General features: G+C 35.4%; 2 protein-coding genes across 2 annotated transcripts; one reads left to right on the forward strand and one right to left on the reverse strand.

Moving 5' to 3' along the window:
- The first annotated feature begins 12643 nt into the window (after positions 1-12643).
- LOC127108285 (uncharacterized) lies at positions 12644-15229 on the forward strand. Its single transcript, XM_051045736.1, has 6 exons — positions 12644-13149; positions 13480-13679; positions 13921-14061; positions 14159-14239; positions 14699-14823; positions 14944-15229. Exons 1-6 carry the CDS (start codon positions 12927-12929, stop codon positions 14990-14992), a joined length of 819 nt encoding a protein of 272 aa, XP_050901693.1. The 5' UTR covers positions 12644-12926; the 3' UTR covers positions 14993-15229.
- Positions 15230-15287: 58 nt separating this feature from the next.
- Positions 15288-16628, reverse strand: LOC127108284 (type III polyketide synthase B). Its single transcript, XM_051045735.1, has 2 exons — positions 16367-16628; positions 15288-16282 (listed from the first exon to the last, which is right to left on the reverse strand). The coding sequence occupies exons 1-2, from the start codon at positions 16545-16547 to the stop codon at positions 15288-15290; spliced, it is 1176 nt and encodes a 391-aa protein (XP_050901692.1). The 5' UTR covers positions 16548-16628.
- Positions 16629-17440: the final 812 nt, after the last annotated feature.

Genomic DNA, 17440 nt, shown 5'->3' on the forward strand with positions numbered 1-17440 from the left:
ACTTTTAAGTCTAACCCTTTGATTGAGCCTAATTGTTTGATTATAGTGGGTGCTAAATGACTTTGTTTGTTTGATTGATTGCTTCATGTGTACATGTTTGCTTGCATACCTTTGTGCATTTATCATCATTAATTGTTCATTAGTGCATGATCATCATTTCATACCCTTGTGGTTTGTTTGGTTTACCCATTGAGGACAACAGTAAGTCCATTCATTGGCCTTTGTTCCTAGGATTTGGAAGGGATAGAGTGTAAGACCATCTCACTTGGCTACTCATGTCCATTGCTTAAATGCTTGTTTGTTTGTTGTATGTGAGGATGCAATTGTAAGACCATGTTGTTGGCATTTGTACTCCCATGATCATCCTTTGGAGGTTGGTATAAGTCCAGACAGATTGGCATCTGACATCCAAGTTTTGTTTTACCTTAGGAGATTGGTGTAAATCCATTTATTGGTATCCGATATCCGCTTTTGCTTTGTGAGATTGGTATAAGACCATTGATGGCATCCGGTATCATTGTTTTGTTTTAGGAGATTGGTGTAAATCCATTTATTGGTATCCGGTATCCGCTTTTGTTTGTGAGATTGGTATAAGTCCATTGATGGCATCCGGTTTCACCTTGCTTTTATTTTTACTTGCATTGTTGCCTCATTCCTATGGACACACTTGAATCATCTTCTATATGATCTCAAGAGGTGAACCTTTCTAAGAAGTTTTACATTCCACTATCCATACCCTCTTTGTCCTAAACCTTTTCACACTTTGCATTCAAAAAACTTTTGACTTGTTGTGCAAACATCTTCATGTCTTTTCAAGTTAGAAACCTGGACCATAAGTCCTTGACTTTTCGAAACTCCATTTCATGACACTTCTTTGAATCAATCTTAATCATACCTTGACCATATTTTGTAAATACTCATAATCAATTAACTTCACACACTCAATTGTTTTGTGGCTTTGTCCATTGTTAATATGTTTTCACACATTAGCCATAGGTTTCAATTACCATAGTGGTTGATGTAAATCTTACCTTATCCTTAGTGAGTCGATTGTAAGACTTCCGTACTGAAAACAGGGTTAACCCCTCTAGTACGTCGAAGCCGTCCTCGCATGGTGGATTGTTGATTCGGGTAGAGTTTTCTCCCATTGGTAATGAAAAGCCTTAATGCTTGTGTTTTAAAATGAACTCACTAATTTTTGGAAATCTTTTAGCCGAACTACGGCGTTTTGATCCTTACCTTTGATGGAAGGTACGTAGGCAACGGGTTCATCCGTTCAAACACAAAAATAACTAACTTGTACATTCTTTTCTCATCATCCCATTCATGTTTGCACAATATGTCATAAACAAATAAATATTTTATACAACAAGTGTGAAAAGGGCTCCCTAGGAGTACCTAGGACGTGATGGGTGCCTAACACCTTCCCATTGCGTAATTTACCCCTTACCCAGACTCTCTGATCTTTTTCATTAGTTTTCTACGTGTAAAACTTCTTAGGTTTTTGTTCGCTTTTTAACCAGTCCTTAGGATAAATAAAAGTGCGGTGGCGACTCGATTCATTGTATACTTTGCTTATGGTTTAATCAATAAATCATATAGCGACGAATACACCGCTACAGTCACAGCGCTTTTCCTTGTAGTTGTGGGCTGGGCTTTAGTGGAATGCTTTTCCTAGAGAATCCTCTTTTTGCACCCCCTTTTCTTTCTTTTTCACATATGCTTCAAATAATGTTACCTGAAATAAATAGAAGGAAAATACCAAGTAATATCGAATAATATAAAATGAATCGAATCAAATAATAATATAATTTAATTAAATCGAGTCCAAAAATGTGATATTATTTCATGTTATCAGAGGAGAACATGGTTAATCACTTATCCCCTTACAACTCATAATGTTTGAGGGAATGTGTAGTAATATATTTGTAAAGGTCTATAATAGGGCGATATGGGGCTAAACCTGATCAGGCACTGCCCTAGAATCTACCGCCTAGACATAACTCCCACTTAATAGGTGGCCTCAACTAATAAGAAACATGGGGGATGACGTGTACATAGTCTATAACCGCATGTGCAATAAGCTATGCTCACAATTCCCTAGGAAGTAGGTTGTTGGTGTAAGCCCTAGAGGCCAATACTTTTGGTACTTGTATCAAATTATTTATTAATAATAAAAGGCTTTTTCTTTATTATGTTTGTTTAATAAAGTCCCTAGAATAGCTAGTCCGTTTAATGTATCAAGTGTGACTTAATCATGAGATCCCATTAAACATAAGGACACTATTCTTAAAGTATCTGTAGTCGAGCTTTGTTGTGAAGTGGGATAACATTAAAGAATTAAGACTATTATGTATATAGACTGATGGTCACATCTCATGGATCATCGATAAGGAGTTATCAAGTCTTAAACATAAGTATGAATATTGAGAGTAATATTTATACTGGATTGACTCGCTATGAGAATACTATATAGAATGTTATGCTAAGTGTCATAAGTTATTCTCATGGTGATAATGGTGTATACCATCCTTTGACCTGAAACCACAATGTACCTTAGATGTAGAGTCGAGTGCCTTATTATTGATCAAACATTGTCCGTAATTGGATGACCATAAAGACAGTTAATGGGTACTCCACGAAGCATGCTAAGGGACATGAGTGACCTAGATGGAATTTGCCCATCCCGCGTAACAGGATAAATGTCTACGGGCCCAATATTGAACTGGACAAGGATGACACGGTATATGCCTTGTGTTCAATATATACGTAAGGGCAAAAGGGTAATTTTACACATAAGTATTATCACAAAAGGATTTGTCAGATCACATGACATTTTCGTGTCTTAGGTAGCAATGATGTGTTGCTAGATACCACTCACTATTTATTATGTTAAATATGTGATTTAATATATATGCCAATGTCGCGAAAACCTACAGGGTCACACACAAAAGGACGGATTGATGAGAGATAGAGTAACTAAGGAATACCGTAAGATACGGTGCACTTAAGTGAATTGTAGAACATCATAAGGTACGGTGTACTTAAGTCAAATACGAAATATGGTAAGGTACCACGCGCTTAAGTGATTTTGACATATTATAAGATATGGGCCACATACACTTAAGTGGGCTTTTTAGCTTACAACCCACACAAGTGGTTCTATAAATAGAACCCTTGTGCAGAAGCATTTGTACAGTTGCAATTTTGTTTCTCTCTCTCTCTCTCTCACACACACACACCCAAAGCCTTTATTCGTAGCAGCTAGCACTGAGATTGAAGGAATCCATTCGTGTGGACTGAGTAGAGGCGTTGTCACCATTCAACGTTTGTGATTGCTCCGTAGATCTGCATCAAAGGTTTCAATCGCCACAAGAGGTAACAATTCTATCACTGGTCATGCCCATTCGTAAGGATCACTAAAGGAGTTTTTTTTTAAATTCTGCTGCATTTTGGATCGCTCTTCTCCTTAAGTGGTATCAGAGCCACTTACGAAACCATGCATCTGATAGTTGTTTATTTTCTGTATTTTCTGTATTAATACGATTAAAAGACAGAGTGAATTAAAGAATAAACGAGTAATTAAATTTGGCATCATGTTTGTATGATTTGTATGATTGATGTTGACTATGCTTCGGAATCCGACGTTAGTATGGTGAAGCAGCGATACATCGATCGTCCATAGGTTACTCAATTGAGATCGATCAAGTCATATATATGATATAAGTAATCCTGATGCAAAATACGGTATATATGATATACTGTTTCTGTTTCGTTCATTCAAACACTTAATGGTGGTTTTCCTTTGAGCGATCAATGGTCATTTTCTTCTTGATCCGACATTAGTATGGTGAAGCAATGGCGTGTTGATTAATCATACTGAATTAACAATCGAGGTGTGTTTGATGGTCTGAAATTGGTGCATTAGGGTTCATGACGGCACAAGGGTTGTGTTGTCAAAGAGTTATGCGATTAGGGTTGTGACTGCGCAAGAGTTGTGCTTTAATTAATTAACAGAATTTAAATTAATAATAATAATAATGTGTTTATTATTATTGTCTTGTGGTGATCGATTATGGACTTAGTTTTCCTTTATTTTGTTTTGGGATTTTAAAATACAACTCGCGTGTCGTGCCTCTCTTTTAATCTCTTAATGTAACTTTTTTCTCATCTCACTCCCTCGTATGTAAAACGAGTTTATTTTATGTAATTTAATATTATAAAGAAAGAGAAGAATACAATATCAAAGGAGGACAACCTTGAAGATCTTGCTTGGAGAAGCTTAGATCGTTATTAGGTTAGCTTAGATTCTCTCATTGGCTTGGGAGAACAATTGCGCTAGGGGGCATAACTGTTTTATTATGTATGTTGGTGCATGTGAATGTATATTGATGCATGTGAGAGACAATTTATATGATAAATAAGCCGGTGAGATCAGAATAATTGCAAATTCCCTCAAATTAAATATTAAGTTTATGCTTTCCAAGTTTTAGCACTCATCAAGACTAGTATCGAATAATGTAGGTTTTGCCTACACGAGGTGCATATTCTATATTAGTAAGGTGCGATGGGATAATTGTAATATCCAATTGCTAAAATAATGGGTCAAACTTAACTAAACAAATTATAATAAGATTATATATGTTTAGAAGCAAGAGTTGGAATGATCCATGTGATGGATTGGAATAAGGAGTTATTCACCCAACTAAAATATTCGAGAGTTGTATTAGATACAATTGGAAGGAGTTCCTACCTAAATAACCTAGTTTTGTGTAATCCGCCTACACGGACTTAAAACAAAGTGAAATGTGGATCTCGACCCACTAGAAAATCTTCCAACGGGATTTTCCGAATCAAATGGTGAGGGTCATTTATTTTGAGTAAAATAGTGGGAGCATATTTAATTAAAGGCCTAATTAAATATTTTATTGATACTTATATTTTCATTATTTTCATGTAGATTACCATAACAACAAATACCTCTAACAATATTTTGCGATCAATCCTTGACAAGGAAAAATTGTCTGGGACAAATTTTCTGGATTGACACCGAAATCTGAGGATTATCCTCAAACATGATAGAAAGTTGTATGTCTTGGAGAAACCTGTTCCTGAAGAGGAACCTTCTAGTTCTTCACCTAAGGAAGAAAGAGATGCTTATAAGAAGCATGTCGATGATGCCAATGAAACTGCTTGCCTCATGCTAGCTACCATGAACTCAGAGTTGCAAAAGCAACATGAGAACATGGCAGCGTTCAATATGATCGAACACCTGAAGATGCTCTATCAAGAGCAAGCAAGGCAAGAAAGGTTTGAAGTTTCAAAAGCCCTTTTTCAAGGCAAGTTAGCTGAGGGAGCCCCTGTAGGTCCCCATGTGCTCAAGATGATTGGGTATGTGGAGAACCTTAAGAGGTTGGGTTTTCCCCTCGGAAAGGAACTTGCGACTGATTTGATCTTGCAATCGTTTCCAGATAGATTCAGTCAATTTATCCTTAATTTCAATATGAATGATATAGCCAAATCTCTTCCTGAACTGCTAGCCATGTTAAGAACTGTTGAGCAGAATCTGAAGTCAAAAGGGAAGTCCATTCTGATGATCAGAAATGGAAAGAGACAGAACAAAAGACCCACTAAGTAGGGTGATAAAGGGAAAGGCAAGGAAGTTGCCAAACCCAAACCCACTGCTCCTGCTTTGAAGCCTAGTGGAGGCATAGCAAAGGAAGACACCTGCTTCCATTGCGGTAAGACCGGACATTGGAAGAGAAACTGCCCAAAGTACCTGAAAGATAAGAAGAATGGAGTAGAGACTTCATCTTCAGGTATTTTTGTTATTAAAATTAATTTATCTACTTCTGCATCATGGGTATTAGATATTGGATGCGGTTCTCACATTTGTACCAATATGCAGAAGCTAAAAAGAAGTAGAGATTTGGCAAAAGGTGAAGTTGACCTACGAGTTGGCAATGGAGCAAAGGTTGTTGCTTTAGCCGTAGGAACTTATGTATTGACTTTACTTAGTGGTTTAATAATTCAGTTAGAGAACTGTTATTATGTACCTGCAATTAGCAGGAATATTATTTTTGTTTCTTGTTTAGACAAGTTTGGTTTTTCATTTATAATAAAGAACAATTGTTGCTCCATTTATTTGAATGATATATTCTATGCTACTGCACAAATGAACAATGGACTATATGTCCTTGATCTTGAAATGCCTATTTATAACATTAATACTAAAAGGATGAAACCTAATGAGTTAAATCCAACTTAACTTTGGCATTATCGATTAGGCCACATAAATGAGAAACGCATTTCCAAACTCCATAAAGATTGACTCTTGGACTCTTTTGATTATGAATCATATGAGACATGCAGATCTTATTTAATTGGAAAGATGACAAAGTCTCCATTCACAGGAAAAGGTGAAAGAGCTAATGATGTTTTGGCCCTCATACATACTGATGTATGTGGACCATTGAACATACCAGCCAAAGGAGGTTTTTAGTACTTCATCACATTTACTGATGATTTCAGTAGATATGGTTATGTGTATTTAATGAAACACAAATTAGATTCCTTTGAAAATTTCAAGGAATTCAAGAATGAAGTACAAAACCAACTAGGTAAGAATATTAAACCTCTTCGATCAGATTGAGGTGGTGAGTATTCAAGCCTAGAGTTTGATGACCATCTGAAAGAGTGTGAGATCCTATCCCAAATTACTCCTCCTGGAACACCCAAATGGAACGGTGTATCTGAGAGAATAAATCGAACCTTCCAAGAGGGTATTACTTCTACAATCCTTCTGAGGGCAAAGTGTTTGTCGCTCGAACTGGAGTTTTCCCAGAAAAGGATTTTATTTCCAAAGGAATCAGTAGGAGGAAAGTAGAGTTTGAAGAAATTCAAGAATCACAAAGCATTAATACACCTATGGAGGAATTAGAGCAGGAAACGCAAGTAGTTGTGGAAGAGCAACCTGCTCAAGTAGAACAAGACCAACGTAGGTCAAGCAGGATATATCACCTACCTGAGAGATATGGGTATCTCATAACTGATCAAGGCGATGTATTACTCATGGATCAAGATGAGCCTGTGACCTACCAAGAGGCCATAACTGGTCCCGAGTCTGAGAAGTGGCTAGAAGCCATGAAATATGAAATGGATTCCATGTACACAAACCAAGTTTGGACCTTGGTAGAGCCTCCTGTAGGAGTTAACCCTATAGGATGCAAGTGGGTCTTCAAAAAGAAGACTGACATGGATGGTAAGGTACATACCTATAAGGCAAGACTGGTTGCAAAAGTATATAAACAAATTCATGGGGTTGACTATGATGAAACCTTTTCACCAGTTGCAATGCTTAAATCTATTCGGATTTTACTTGTTATCGTTGCATATCATGATTATGAAATATGGCAGATGGATGTCAAAATTGCTTTCCTTAATGGGAATCTTCTTGAGGATGTGTACATGACACAACCTGAAGGATTTGACATACCAGAAGAAGCCCAAAAGATATGTAAGTTACAAAGATCAATATATGGATTGAAGCAAGCTTCCAGAAGCTGGAATCTTCATTTTGATGAAATAGTAAAACAATATGGATTCATCAAGAACGAAGATGAGCCTTGTGTCTACAAGAAGGTTAGTGGGAGCATGATCGTTTTCCTAGTATTATATGTAGATGACATATTACTCATTGGAAACAATGTCCTTACCCTGCAACAAGTAAAGTCTTGGTTGGGGAAATGCTTTTCTATGAAGGACCTAGGTGAAGCAACCTATATATTAGGAATCGGAATCTATAGAGATATATCACAAAAACTGCTTGGCCTAAGTCAGAGTACATACATGGACAAAGTGTTGAGACGCTTTAATATGCATGATTCCAAGAAAGGATTCATACCTATGCAACATGGCTTGTGTCTATAAAAAACACAATCCCCTTCAACTAAGGAAGAAAGGGATCACATGAATAAGATTCCATATGCATCTGCAATAGGATCTATCATGTATGCCATGTTATGTACTTGACCAGATGTCTCGTATGCTTTAAGTGCAACGAGTAGGTACCAATCTGATCCCGGTGATGCTCATTGGGTAGCTGTCAAGAATATCCTTAAGTATTTGAGAAGGACTAAGGACTAATTCTTGATATATGGAGGTCAGGAAGAACTTGTTGTAATTGGATACACCGATGTTTGCTTCCAGACAGATAAGGATGACTTTAGATCGCAATCTGGTTATGTGTTTTGCTTAAACGGTGGCGCTGTGAGCTGGAAAAGTTCAAAGCAAGATACAGTTGCTGATTCTACAACTGAGGCCGAGTATATTGCTTCCTCAAGTGCAACAAAGGAAGCTGTTTGGATCAAAAAATTCATTAGTGAACTTGGCATAGTTCCTAGCATTGTGGATCCCATTGGTCTCTATTGTGATAACAATGGTGCTATCGCACAAGCTAAGGAGCGTAGATCTCACGAACGATCCAAACACATACTTAGGCGTTATCACCTCATTCGAGAGATAATAGATAGAGGAGATGTGAAAATATGCAGAGTACCTACACTTGACAATATTGCTGATCCACTGACAAAGCCTCTTGCACAGCAGAAGCATGATGGCCATACTAGATCTATGGGCATTAGGGGTATGCCTGATTGGCTCTAGTGCTAGTGGGAGATTGTTGGTGTAAGCCCTAGAGGCCAATACTTTTGGTACTTGTATCGAATTATTTATTAATAATAAAAGACTTTTTCTTTATTATGTTTGTTTAATAAAGTCCCTAGAATAGCTAGTCCGTTTAATGTATCAAGTGTGACTTAATCATGAGATACCATTAAACATAAGGACACTATTCTTAAAGTATCCGTAGTCGAGCTTTGTTATGAAGTGGGATAACATTAAAGCATTAAGATTATTATGTATATAGTCTGATGATCACATCTCATGGATCATGGATAAGGAGTTATCAAGTCTTAAACATAAGTATGAATCTTGAGAGTAATATTTATATTGGATTGACCCGCTATGAGAATACTATATAGAATTTTATGCTAAGTGTCATAAGTTATTCTCATGGTGATAATGGTGTATACCACCCTTTGGCCTGAAACCACTATGTACCCTAGATGTAGAGTCGAGTGCCTTATTGCTGATCAAACATTGTCCGTAACTGGATGACCATAAAGACAGTTGATGGGTACTCCACGAAGCATGCTGAGGGACATGAGTGACCTAGATGGAATTTGCCCATCCTGCGTAACAGGATAAATGTCTACGGCCCAATATTGAACTGGACAAGGATGACACGGTCTATGCTTTGTGTTCAATATAGACATAAAGGTAAAAGGGTAAATTGTACATATAAGTATTATCACAAAAGGATTTGTCAGATCACATGACATTTTCGTGTCTTGGATAGCAATGATGTGTTGCTAGATACCGCTCACTATTTATTATGTTAAATACGTGATTTAATACAATTGCCAATGCCGCGAAAACCTACAGGGTCACACACAAAAGGACAGATTGATGAGAGATAGAGTAACTAAGGAACACCATAAGGTACGGTGCACTTAAGTGAATTGTAGAACATCGTAAGGTACGCTGTACTTAAGTAGAATACGAAATATGGTAAGGTACCACACGCTTAAGTGATTTTGACATATTATAAGATATGGGCCACATACACTTAAGTGGGCTTTTTAGCTTGCAGCCCACACAAGTGGTTCTATAAATAGAACCCTTGTGTAGAAGCATTTGTGCAGTTGCAATTTCGTTTCTCTCTCTCTCTCTCTCTCTCTCTCTCTCTCTCACACACACACACACACACACACACACACACATACACACACACACACACTTAAAGCCTTCATTTGTAGCAGCTAGCACTGAGATTGAAGGAATCCGTTCGTGTGGACTGAGTAGAGGCGTTGTCACCATTCAACGTTCGTGATCGCTCCGTAGATCTGCATCAAAGGTTTCAATCGCCACAAGAGGTAACGATTCTATCACTGATCATGCCCATTCGTAAGGATCACTAAAGGAGAATTTTTTTAAAATTCCGCTGCGTTTTGGATCACTCTTCTCCTTAAGTAGGCAGTCAACAGTTTCCTTATTCAAGGTGGAGCAATTACTACTTCTTAGGAGCCCCCAAATCCATACCCATAAGCCTCTATAAATATTTCATCATAAGGGTTAAGGAGATATTCCGAATTCACCATGAAATACCCTCGTGAGCTTGCTCTCACATCACATAAAACACCGCTAAACATGACCTTTCACCACTGCATATTATAAAGCCTCTAGACATCCCTACCAGCATAGGGGTGCAATGCATTTATACTTTTTTTTAGCAAGTACGAAGAAGAAGTCAAAATAAGTAAATTGAGAAGTTAGATCATTTGTCTTGTTTTCTTTATAATTTTCCATGAGACATATGTTGACTTCTTCCTCTTTTTCAAATTCATCGAAGGAGTCTGTATAATTATCATTCCATGTTATTTATGTCTTCTTTGTCTCTTTTTGAGGACTTTATGTCTTTTAGTTTGTTTCTGATTTTGAAGGCAATTTGGCTTTATGTGACATTTATTTCTGCACTAGAAGCATGTTGGCACAAAAGATGATCTTTCTTTATTTTTATGTTGGAAACTTTGAGGTTGATTTTTGTGCCATATGAACTTTTTGAAGTTGCAAACTAAGAGTTCATGTCTTCATCACTTTATGTTTCTCTGGTCTCTTCAACTTTGAGTGCACAATTTTTCTTTTTATGATCACCTTCTTCATTTTCAATAACCCTTTTTAGTTCAATCTCATGTTCATGCAATTTGTCAAACAAAGTAGTCAAATCCATATAAGACAATTCTTTAGATTCAATTGTGATTTAGGTATCTAAGGACTTTATTAATTAAATTCTCATTTTTGAAAAGTCTTACTCATAGTTCATAAATGATTAACAATGTGAATAAACCATATTTCCATATCTTGAATGTTTTCTTCAAGTTTCATTGTAAACAATTCATACTCATGGTATAATGTGTTCATCCTAACCCTTTTTTACCTCAGTGATACCTTCATAGGTAACTTAAAGGGTGTCCCACATTTCTTTAAATCCTAGACTTTTTTACATCGGATGACCAAGTAACTTAAAACACAAGAGGGGATGATTTGTGATAATACGATTTTCAAAACTTTTAAGAAAACAATTAATTTTATAAAAAAGGATGAAAATAAGATTAAACACGAAAGAGTAAATAATTAAAAATTAAAGAAATAAGGAAAAGGAAATAACACACTAGAACTTATACTTACCTTAAATCACATGATGTACTTCAGTCCCAAAAGATTTTCCTTGAGAGTTCCACTAACAACTTAAACTTTTATCGCATACCTTATACACTAATCGTTTATCCGGGTTTAACTTGCAACCTTTATAATATATTAGACTCACATGAGAATAACATTCTTGATTTACTCAAATAAATTTAAACAACATTTACACCAGCACACTTTTTGCTAATGATTTCACTCCTTCAGCACTAAAATATACTAATGGTTTCACTCTCTTAGCACCAAAGTAATTCTAAGTGTATGAGAAATTTTCAAGAAAATAGTGAATAATAAAGAATAGTAATATTTCAGATTTCTTTTATGTTTTAAAGGGAAAACAAGTTCTAGTAATTTTTTTTTATCTAAAACATGAATTTTTTTTTTAGATTGGATCTGCTTCATAATCGATTAGACTGTCACTCTAATCGATTGTGACCTAAAAAATTAGGAAAGAACTTGCGAGATTCAAACTTTATTGAATTAAAAGGCTTCATTAGAGGACGAGTTTATTTCATAATCAATTAAACAAAATTTCATAATCAATTAAAAAGTGAAATTTTACTTTTTAATTGATTAAGTAAACTTCTTAATCAATTAGTCTTTTGACTAAAACTATTTTAATTTTTTTTTTGAAAATAGATGAAGTATTTAGGAACTTCTATTTTTTTTATATTAATAATGAGTAATTTGTTATTAAGTATTGGATTTTCACTTATGTTTAAAAATAATTAAATATTTATACTTCAAAAACAAATTTAATATTTATAACAAAAAGGGTTTTAATTAAAATATTTTTATATAATTATAATTTTTTTAAATATATCATTAGAAGTTTGAGTTATGTTAATATTATATTTAATATTTTAATTTTTTTTATTAGTTTAATGATGAGATAACTGAAATTTCTCTCAAATATGCATCATTCAGTCAAATATTATATATCAAATAAACTCCATTAACATAAAAATTTACTAATATAACCTATCCTTAACTATTCAATATTAATCATCAAATATTATTTATTTATTTTATTGTTGAAAGATATATCTCCATCATATATTTAACTTATTTATATCCATTATCTTTATAACTTTCTCATGATTTAATTAATAAAAAAAATCTAATTAAAGAGTTTTCTATTTTATTAGTCAATCATAATTGTCACCTCATTAAAAATATTTGATTTTAATCACAACCCTAGTATTAATGTATCACAATCAAGCTAATTTATCAATTTATATATTATTATTTATTTGGCAAAAGTCAAATAAAAATAACTTTCATGTAGAAAGAAATCAAATCAAATTAATTATTTTGATAGAAAAATTTCAATAAAATAAGATCTAATCCAATTTAATCTCAACCATAGTGATTAATATATAATTAGTTAATTATATAATCTAACACAATTGCATAATTTGTTTGTTGGTGTGTGTTTCATTGTGTTCCTTGGGTGTTTTTGTTCTATCCTCTTCTCTCAAATCTATAGATCCTTCCAATTGTTTGTTCCACGGTTGTAGTTTTGGGCCAAGAAGAACTATCTTTGTCTTGTGCTGTATTCTCTTGTGTTTTCGAGCACTCAGAAGAAAACCCTTTTCGCCATGAGACCTCAGAAAACTTCGATCCACGCCATCTCCACATGGGTCAGGCGACAACCACCAAAGGTCAAGGCTTTTCTGGCCGTCGTTTCCGGCATGACCGCTCTTGTTATCCTCCGATTCATCGTTCACGATCACGATAATCTCTTTGTCGCTGCTGAGGCTGTTCACTCCCTCGGAATCTCCGTTCTTATCTATAAACTCATGAAAGAGAAGACCTGTGCCGGTTTGTAATTCAAATTATTTCTTTTTCGATTCAATATGTATCTTGAATCTTTTCAATTTTTGCATTCTTGGGTAGGTTAAAAATTTCCCCTTTTTTGTTCTATCAAAAGATCAATTTTTTGGGATTTGTTTCGATAGATTTTTATTCCATTATTAGATTTCCTTAAAAGGAAATTGAATTTTGGCATTACTTTTCTACGGTCTCAATCAGATTGGCATTGTTTAGCTAGTTTCAATTGTGTTTGTGTTTGTGTTTGGCTTAATTGGATCAAGAAGAGACATTAATTGAATTTTTGATTTTGTTGATAATGGTTTTGAATGATGTACACAGGATTATCACTCAAATCCCAGGAATTAACAGCTATATTTTTAGCTGTTAGGCTGTATTGTAGTTTTGTCATGGAATATGACATACACACCGTACTTGATTTGGCTACTTTCGTCACTACCGTGTGGGTTATATACATGATTCGTTTTAAGCTAAAGGCTAGTTACATGGAAGAGAAGGATAACTTTGCAATATATTATGTGGTAAGCTCCAATTGTTTCATCCTAAATTTAAAAGCATTTTTTTTCATTTTCTTTTATGGTAAATATGGTTTGAGTATTCAATGCTGTATCTTTAGATGATAGAGATGTACTATGAAGCATCTCGCATATTTGATGTGGCATTGTGTGAAATGGTTGTATATATTGAGATTTATTGTAACTTTTGCATTTGCCTTCCATCGGCATGATCTTGATAATACTTTACTTTTGAAAATGGATGCAGGTGTTACCATGTGCCGTGTTAGCCTTGGTTATTCATCCATCAACTTCTCATCATATATTGAACAGGATTTTCTGGGCATTCTGTGTATATCTGGAAGCTGTTTCAGTTTTACCCCAACTTCGGGTCATGCAGAACACCAAAGTATAATTTCTTAACTCTGGGATATATGTCAATCTTCTAATGTATGGGATCTGATTCTATTACTTTCCTTCTGAATTGTTTTATTTTGTACTTTCAGATCGTTGAGCCATTCACCGCTCATTATGTATTTGCACTGGGTGTAGCAAGATTCTTGAGCTGTGCTCATTGGGTTCTCCAGGTCTGTTCATGAAGTTTCACAATTTCATTAGTCAGTCCTTTGATTCACTTGCAAATTTATAACTGCACAATTCTCTCCTGTTGATCAAGGAGTGGAATATGAACAAATTTTGATAAGTTTTAGTTTCTATTTTATTTCCAACGGTATAAGTATGACTTACAACATTTTTTAAGGGCATCTTGTGCTGTAAAGCTCTTGCTATTTTGTGAGGGTCAAACACCATCTAGGCTACAACCTTGTATTGGCAAATGATACTGATTTGACGACCCAAGTCTGTAACCCCTGAGTTACATGGCAGCAACTCCTATTGCAATGTTTGCGTGTTCACAAGTTTACATCCGATCATATTGATGGTCACGTGGTTACAAGAATGCTGCTGTTATTGCCTTGTTTCTTATGTTTTTGTACTTGGATTTTTTAACCATATGTCTCCTACTAACTTACTATTTCTCGTAACAGGTGTTAGATACCCGTGGACATTTGTTGGTTGCCTTAGGGTATGGTTTATGGCCGTCAATGGTTCTTATCTCAGAAATTGTCCAGACATTCATCTTAGCCGATTTCTGTTACTATTATGTCAAAAGGTTAGTATAGTTCATAATATAGTTTTTTGGCAATCTTTTTGCGGCTTTTGCTGGTTGCGACGTAAGATATGTTCAACGCGACTCCGCACGATTGTCCTAATGATGTTTATTATATTGCAGCGTTTTCGGAGGACAGCTTGTTCTGCGTCTTCCCTCTGGAGTGGTGTGATTAAAGATCTATGCCCTCACATTTTCTTTAACTTAATCAGGCATCATGTTTGGTTACCCATGTTAGACTTAGAGTACACTTTGTGTTGACATACTTATTCTGTTCCTGGTGGAATGTGTAAAGTTGGGGATGAAAGTAGACTAAATATATTTTATGTTATGCGGTACGGTTATTTATTATGGTTCATAATGTTTTATACTTCATAAAGTCTCTATTTGATTAGAGTTTTTGTTACAATTACTCTTCTTTACTCTTCTTTATTGATAAACTTTGTATCACAATTGTATAAAGATTTTCAAGCACAAAGGTTCCTTGCTAGAATCCCCTCAAAAGTGATTCCAGGTCCAAAAGCAAGTATCAATCCCCATTCAGGATCTCCTCCTCCTTCCTTTCTAATCTTGTTTCCTTCTTCTATCATGTACTCCAACACATAAACAATAGTATTACTGCTAGCATTTCCATAATCCCTAAGAGCTTTCCTACTGGCATTCAGCTTCTCAGGCAACAGCTCAAGCCGTTTCTCCATGCGATTCAATATCGCAGGTCCTCCTGGATGAACAGCCCAAAACAGCTTATTGTACTCCTTATTCTCCAACCCACCAACATCCATTAGGTTGTCACAGAATCCCTCAACATTGTCTTCAATTATCTGAGGAAGATCTCTCGCCAGCGTGAAGCTTATCCCTTCCTCTGTCAGTCTCCCATCGATTTTCTTCTCAGTGTCTGGTATAAACTCCTGAGCTGAAGTATGAAGCTCGAACAACGGCTTCTCAGTTTCCAATATCGGGTCTGAACCAATTATCATAGCACCAGCACCATCTCCAAAGAGCGCCACACCAACAAGATCATAGGGTCTATCAGCACTCGGTGGCTTGAATCCAATAATTGTCGTCTCAGAAGTAGCAAGCAAAACTCTGCTACCAGGGTTGTTTTCAGCTATGTCTTTTGCAACGCGCAAACCAGCCACACCTCCAGAGCAACCGGCGAAATAAAGCATAACTCGTTGAATTTTAGGACTCAGTCCTAGTCCGCTCGATAAATAAAGATCACCACCCGGTAACCTAGCTTCACTAGACGAAACATAAACCACATGTGTTATGTCAGATAAAGATCCACCCCAATTCTTTATGCAAACTTGAGAAGCTTCAATCGCCATTTGTGTCACTGCCTTGTTACATATCTCTAGACGTTGTTTTACAGTAGCCGCGCCTTCAACAGCAAGTTCCGGATACTTTTTTAGTATCTCCTCCGACATAACAACATACCTCGTTTTCACTGTCGTTGTCTTGCCTGTTGTTCATATCAAATCAATAAACACGGTTTTAGTAAATAAAAAATACTTGAAGTATTGTGTGTATTTCACTATATACTTACAAAGTCTAGCAAGTTTCTGCTTAAGTTCAGGATTATCACAATTAGTGTCCCTGAAATATCCATCAACCAAATACTCTTGCATCACAAGCTGGTGAGGGAAAGCCTTGCCAAGAGCCAATATAGTAGCCTTACCTGGTGTGACATGCTTTGTGACAGTTCTAACTATACCTTCATCTCCCATATTTCTTCTTTTTGCTAGTTCAAATGTGTGTTATATTTGTCTATGCTGTGAATGTTACTTATCCACAATATTTTGGATAGAGAATGCACAAGTATATATAGTATTGTATTTTTGGCATGTTGGGAGTAATAATAGTGTGACAAGTTTAGAATAGGCAATACATGAAGTGTGCAATTGGTAAATGTGTGTTAGTTGGAAGGTAAGTCGTTCATAGTAATTGTGTCATACATTAGTTGCTAGAATGAGGTTGGGACTTGAGATTTGATTCTTATTTGTCTTGTAAGTATGTGTTTCCTCCAATTTTGACTCTCTCTTCACATCACTAAATCCAAGTGGAGTTTAGCTTAATTATATGATCTCTATGTTTAAGAACCATGGAAAGTTTAAATAGAGTATTTTATACTTTTAGATTGTAGGATTTAAAAGTTTAAAAATAATAAAATTTAAATCATTTTACACGTTTGGGTATGATTGAAAAGTGTAAAAATTATAAAATTTAAAATCAATATTTTATACGTTCTGATTGTAGAATACGAACTGTAAAATATTATAAAAGATTTTAAGAGTATTTTACACATTTGAATTATAGGATTTGGAAGTGTAAAAGAAATTTGAAATTTTTGAAGTGAACAATTTAGTTACAGTGTAGAATTCAAAAAATCTATACAAAAAAATTAAAAAGTCCGTCCCGTCCCGTTCAATTTTCTTTGCGTATTTCCGCAATAACGAACATTTACATAAACTTTTATGTTTTTAAGTTTAAAATATGCAGTGTTTGCGGACTTTACCGGTCTTGCCCTCACTTTTTTGCAGGACGAGTTTAGGTCGTCCCATCTTGTTTTTCTTTTTCTTCAGGTTTTTACGGGATGAGGCGGGTACGCCTCTTTGACATC

The sequence above is a fragment of the Lathyrus oleraceus genome, chromosome 7 (assembly GCF_024323335.1).
Source record: "Lathyrus oleraceus cultivar Zhongwan6 chromosome 7, CAAS_Psat_ZW6_1.0, whole genome shotgun sequence".
NCBI lineage: Eukaryota > Viridiplantae > Streptophyta > Magnoliopsida > Fabales > Fabaceae > Lathyrus > Lathyrus oleraceus.

What these genes read in the sequence shown, in the direction of transcription:
- LOC127108285 (XM_051045736.1), top strand. Translation starts at nt 12,927, where the DNA reads ATGAGACCTCAGAAAACTTCGATCCACGCCATCTCCACATGGGTCAGG. An exon ending in GTGCTCATTGGGTTCTCCAG is followed by an intron (nt 14,240 to 14,698) that starts GTCTGTTCATGA and finishes TTCTCGTAACAG; the next exon opens with GTGTTAGATACCCGTGGACA. An exon ending in TGTTACTATTATGTCAAAAG is followed by an intron (nt 14,824 to 14,943) that starts GTTAGTATAGTT and finishes ATTATATTGCAG; the next exon opens with CGTTTTCGGAGGACAGCTTG.
- LOC127108284 (XM_051045735.1), bottom strand. Translation starts at nt 16,547, where the DNA reads ATGGGAGATGAAGGTATAGTTAGAACTGTCACAAAGCATGTCACACCA. An exon ending in GCAGAAACTTGCTAGACTTT is followed by an intron (nt 16,283 to 16,366) that starts GTAAGTATATAG and finishes TATGAACAACAG; the next exon opens with GCAAGACAACGACAGTGAAA.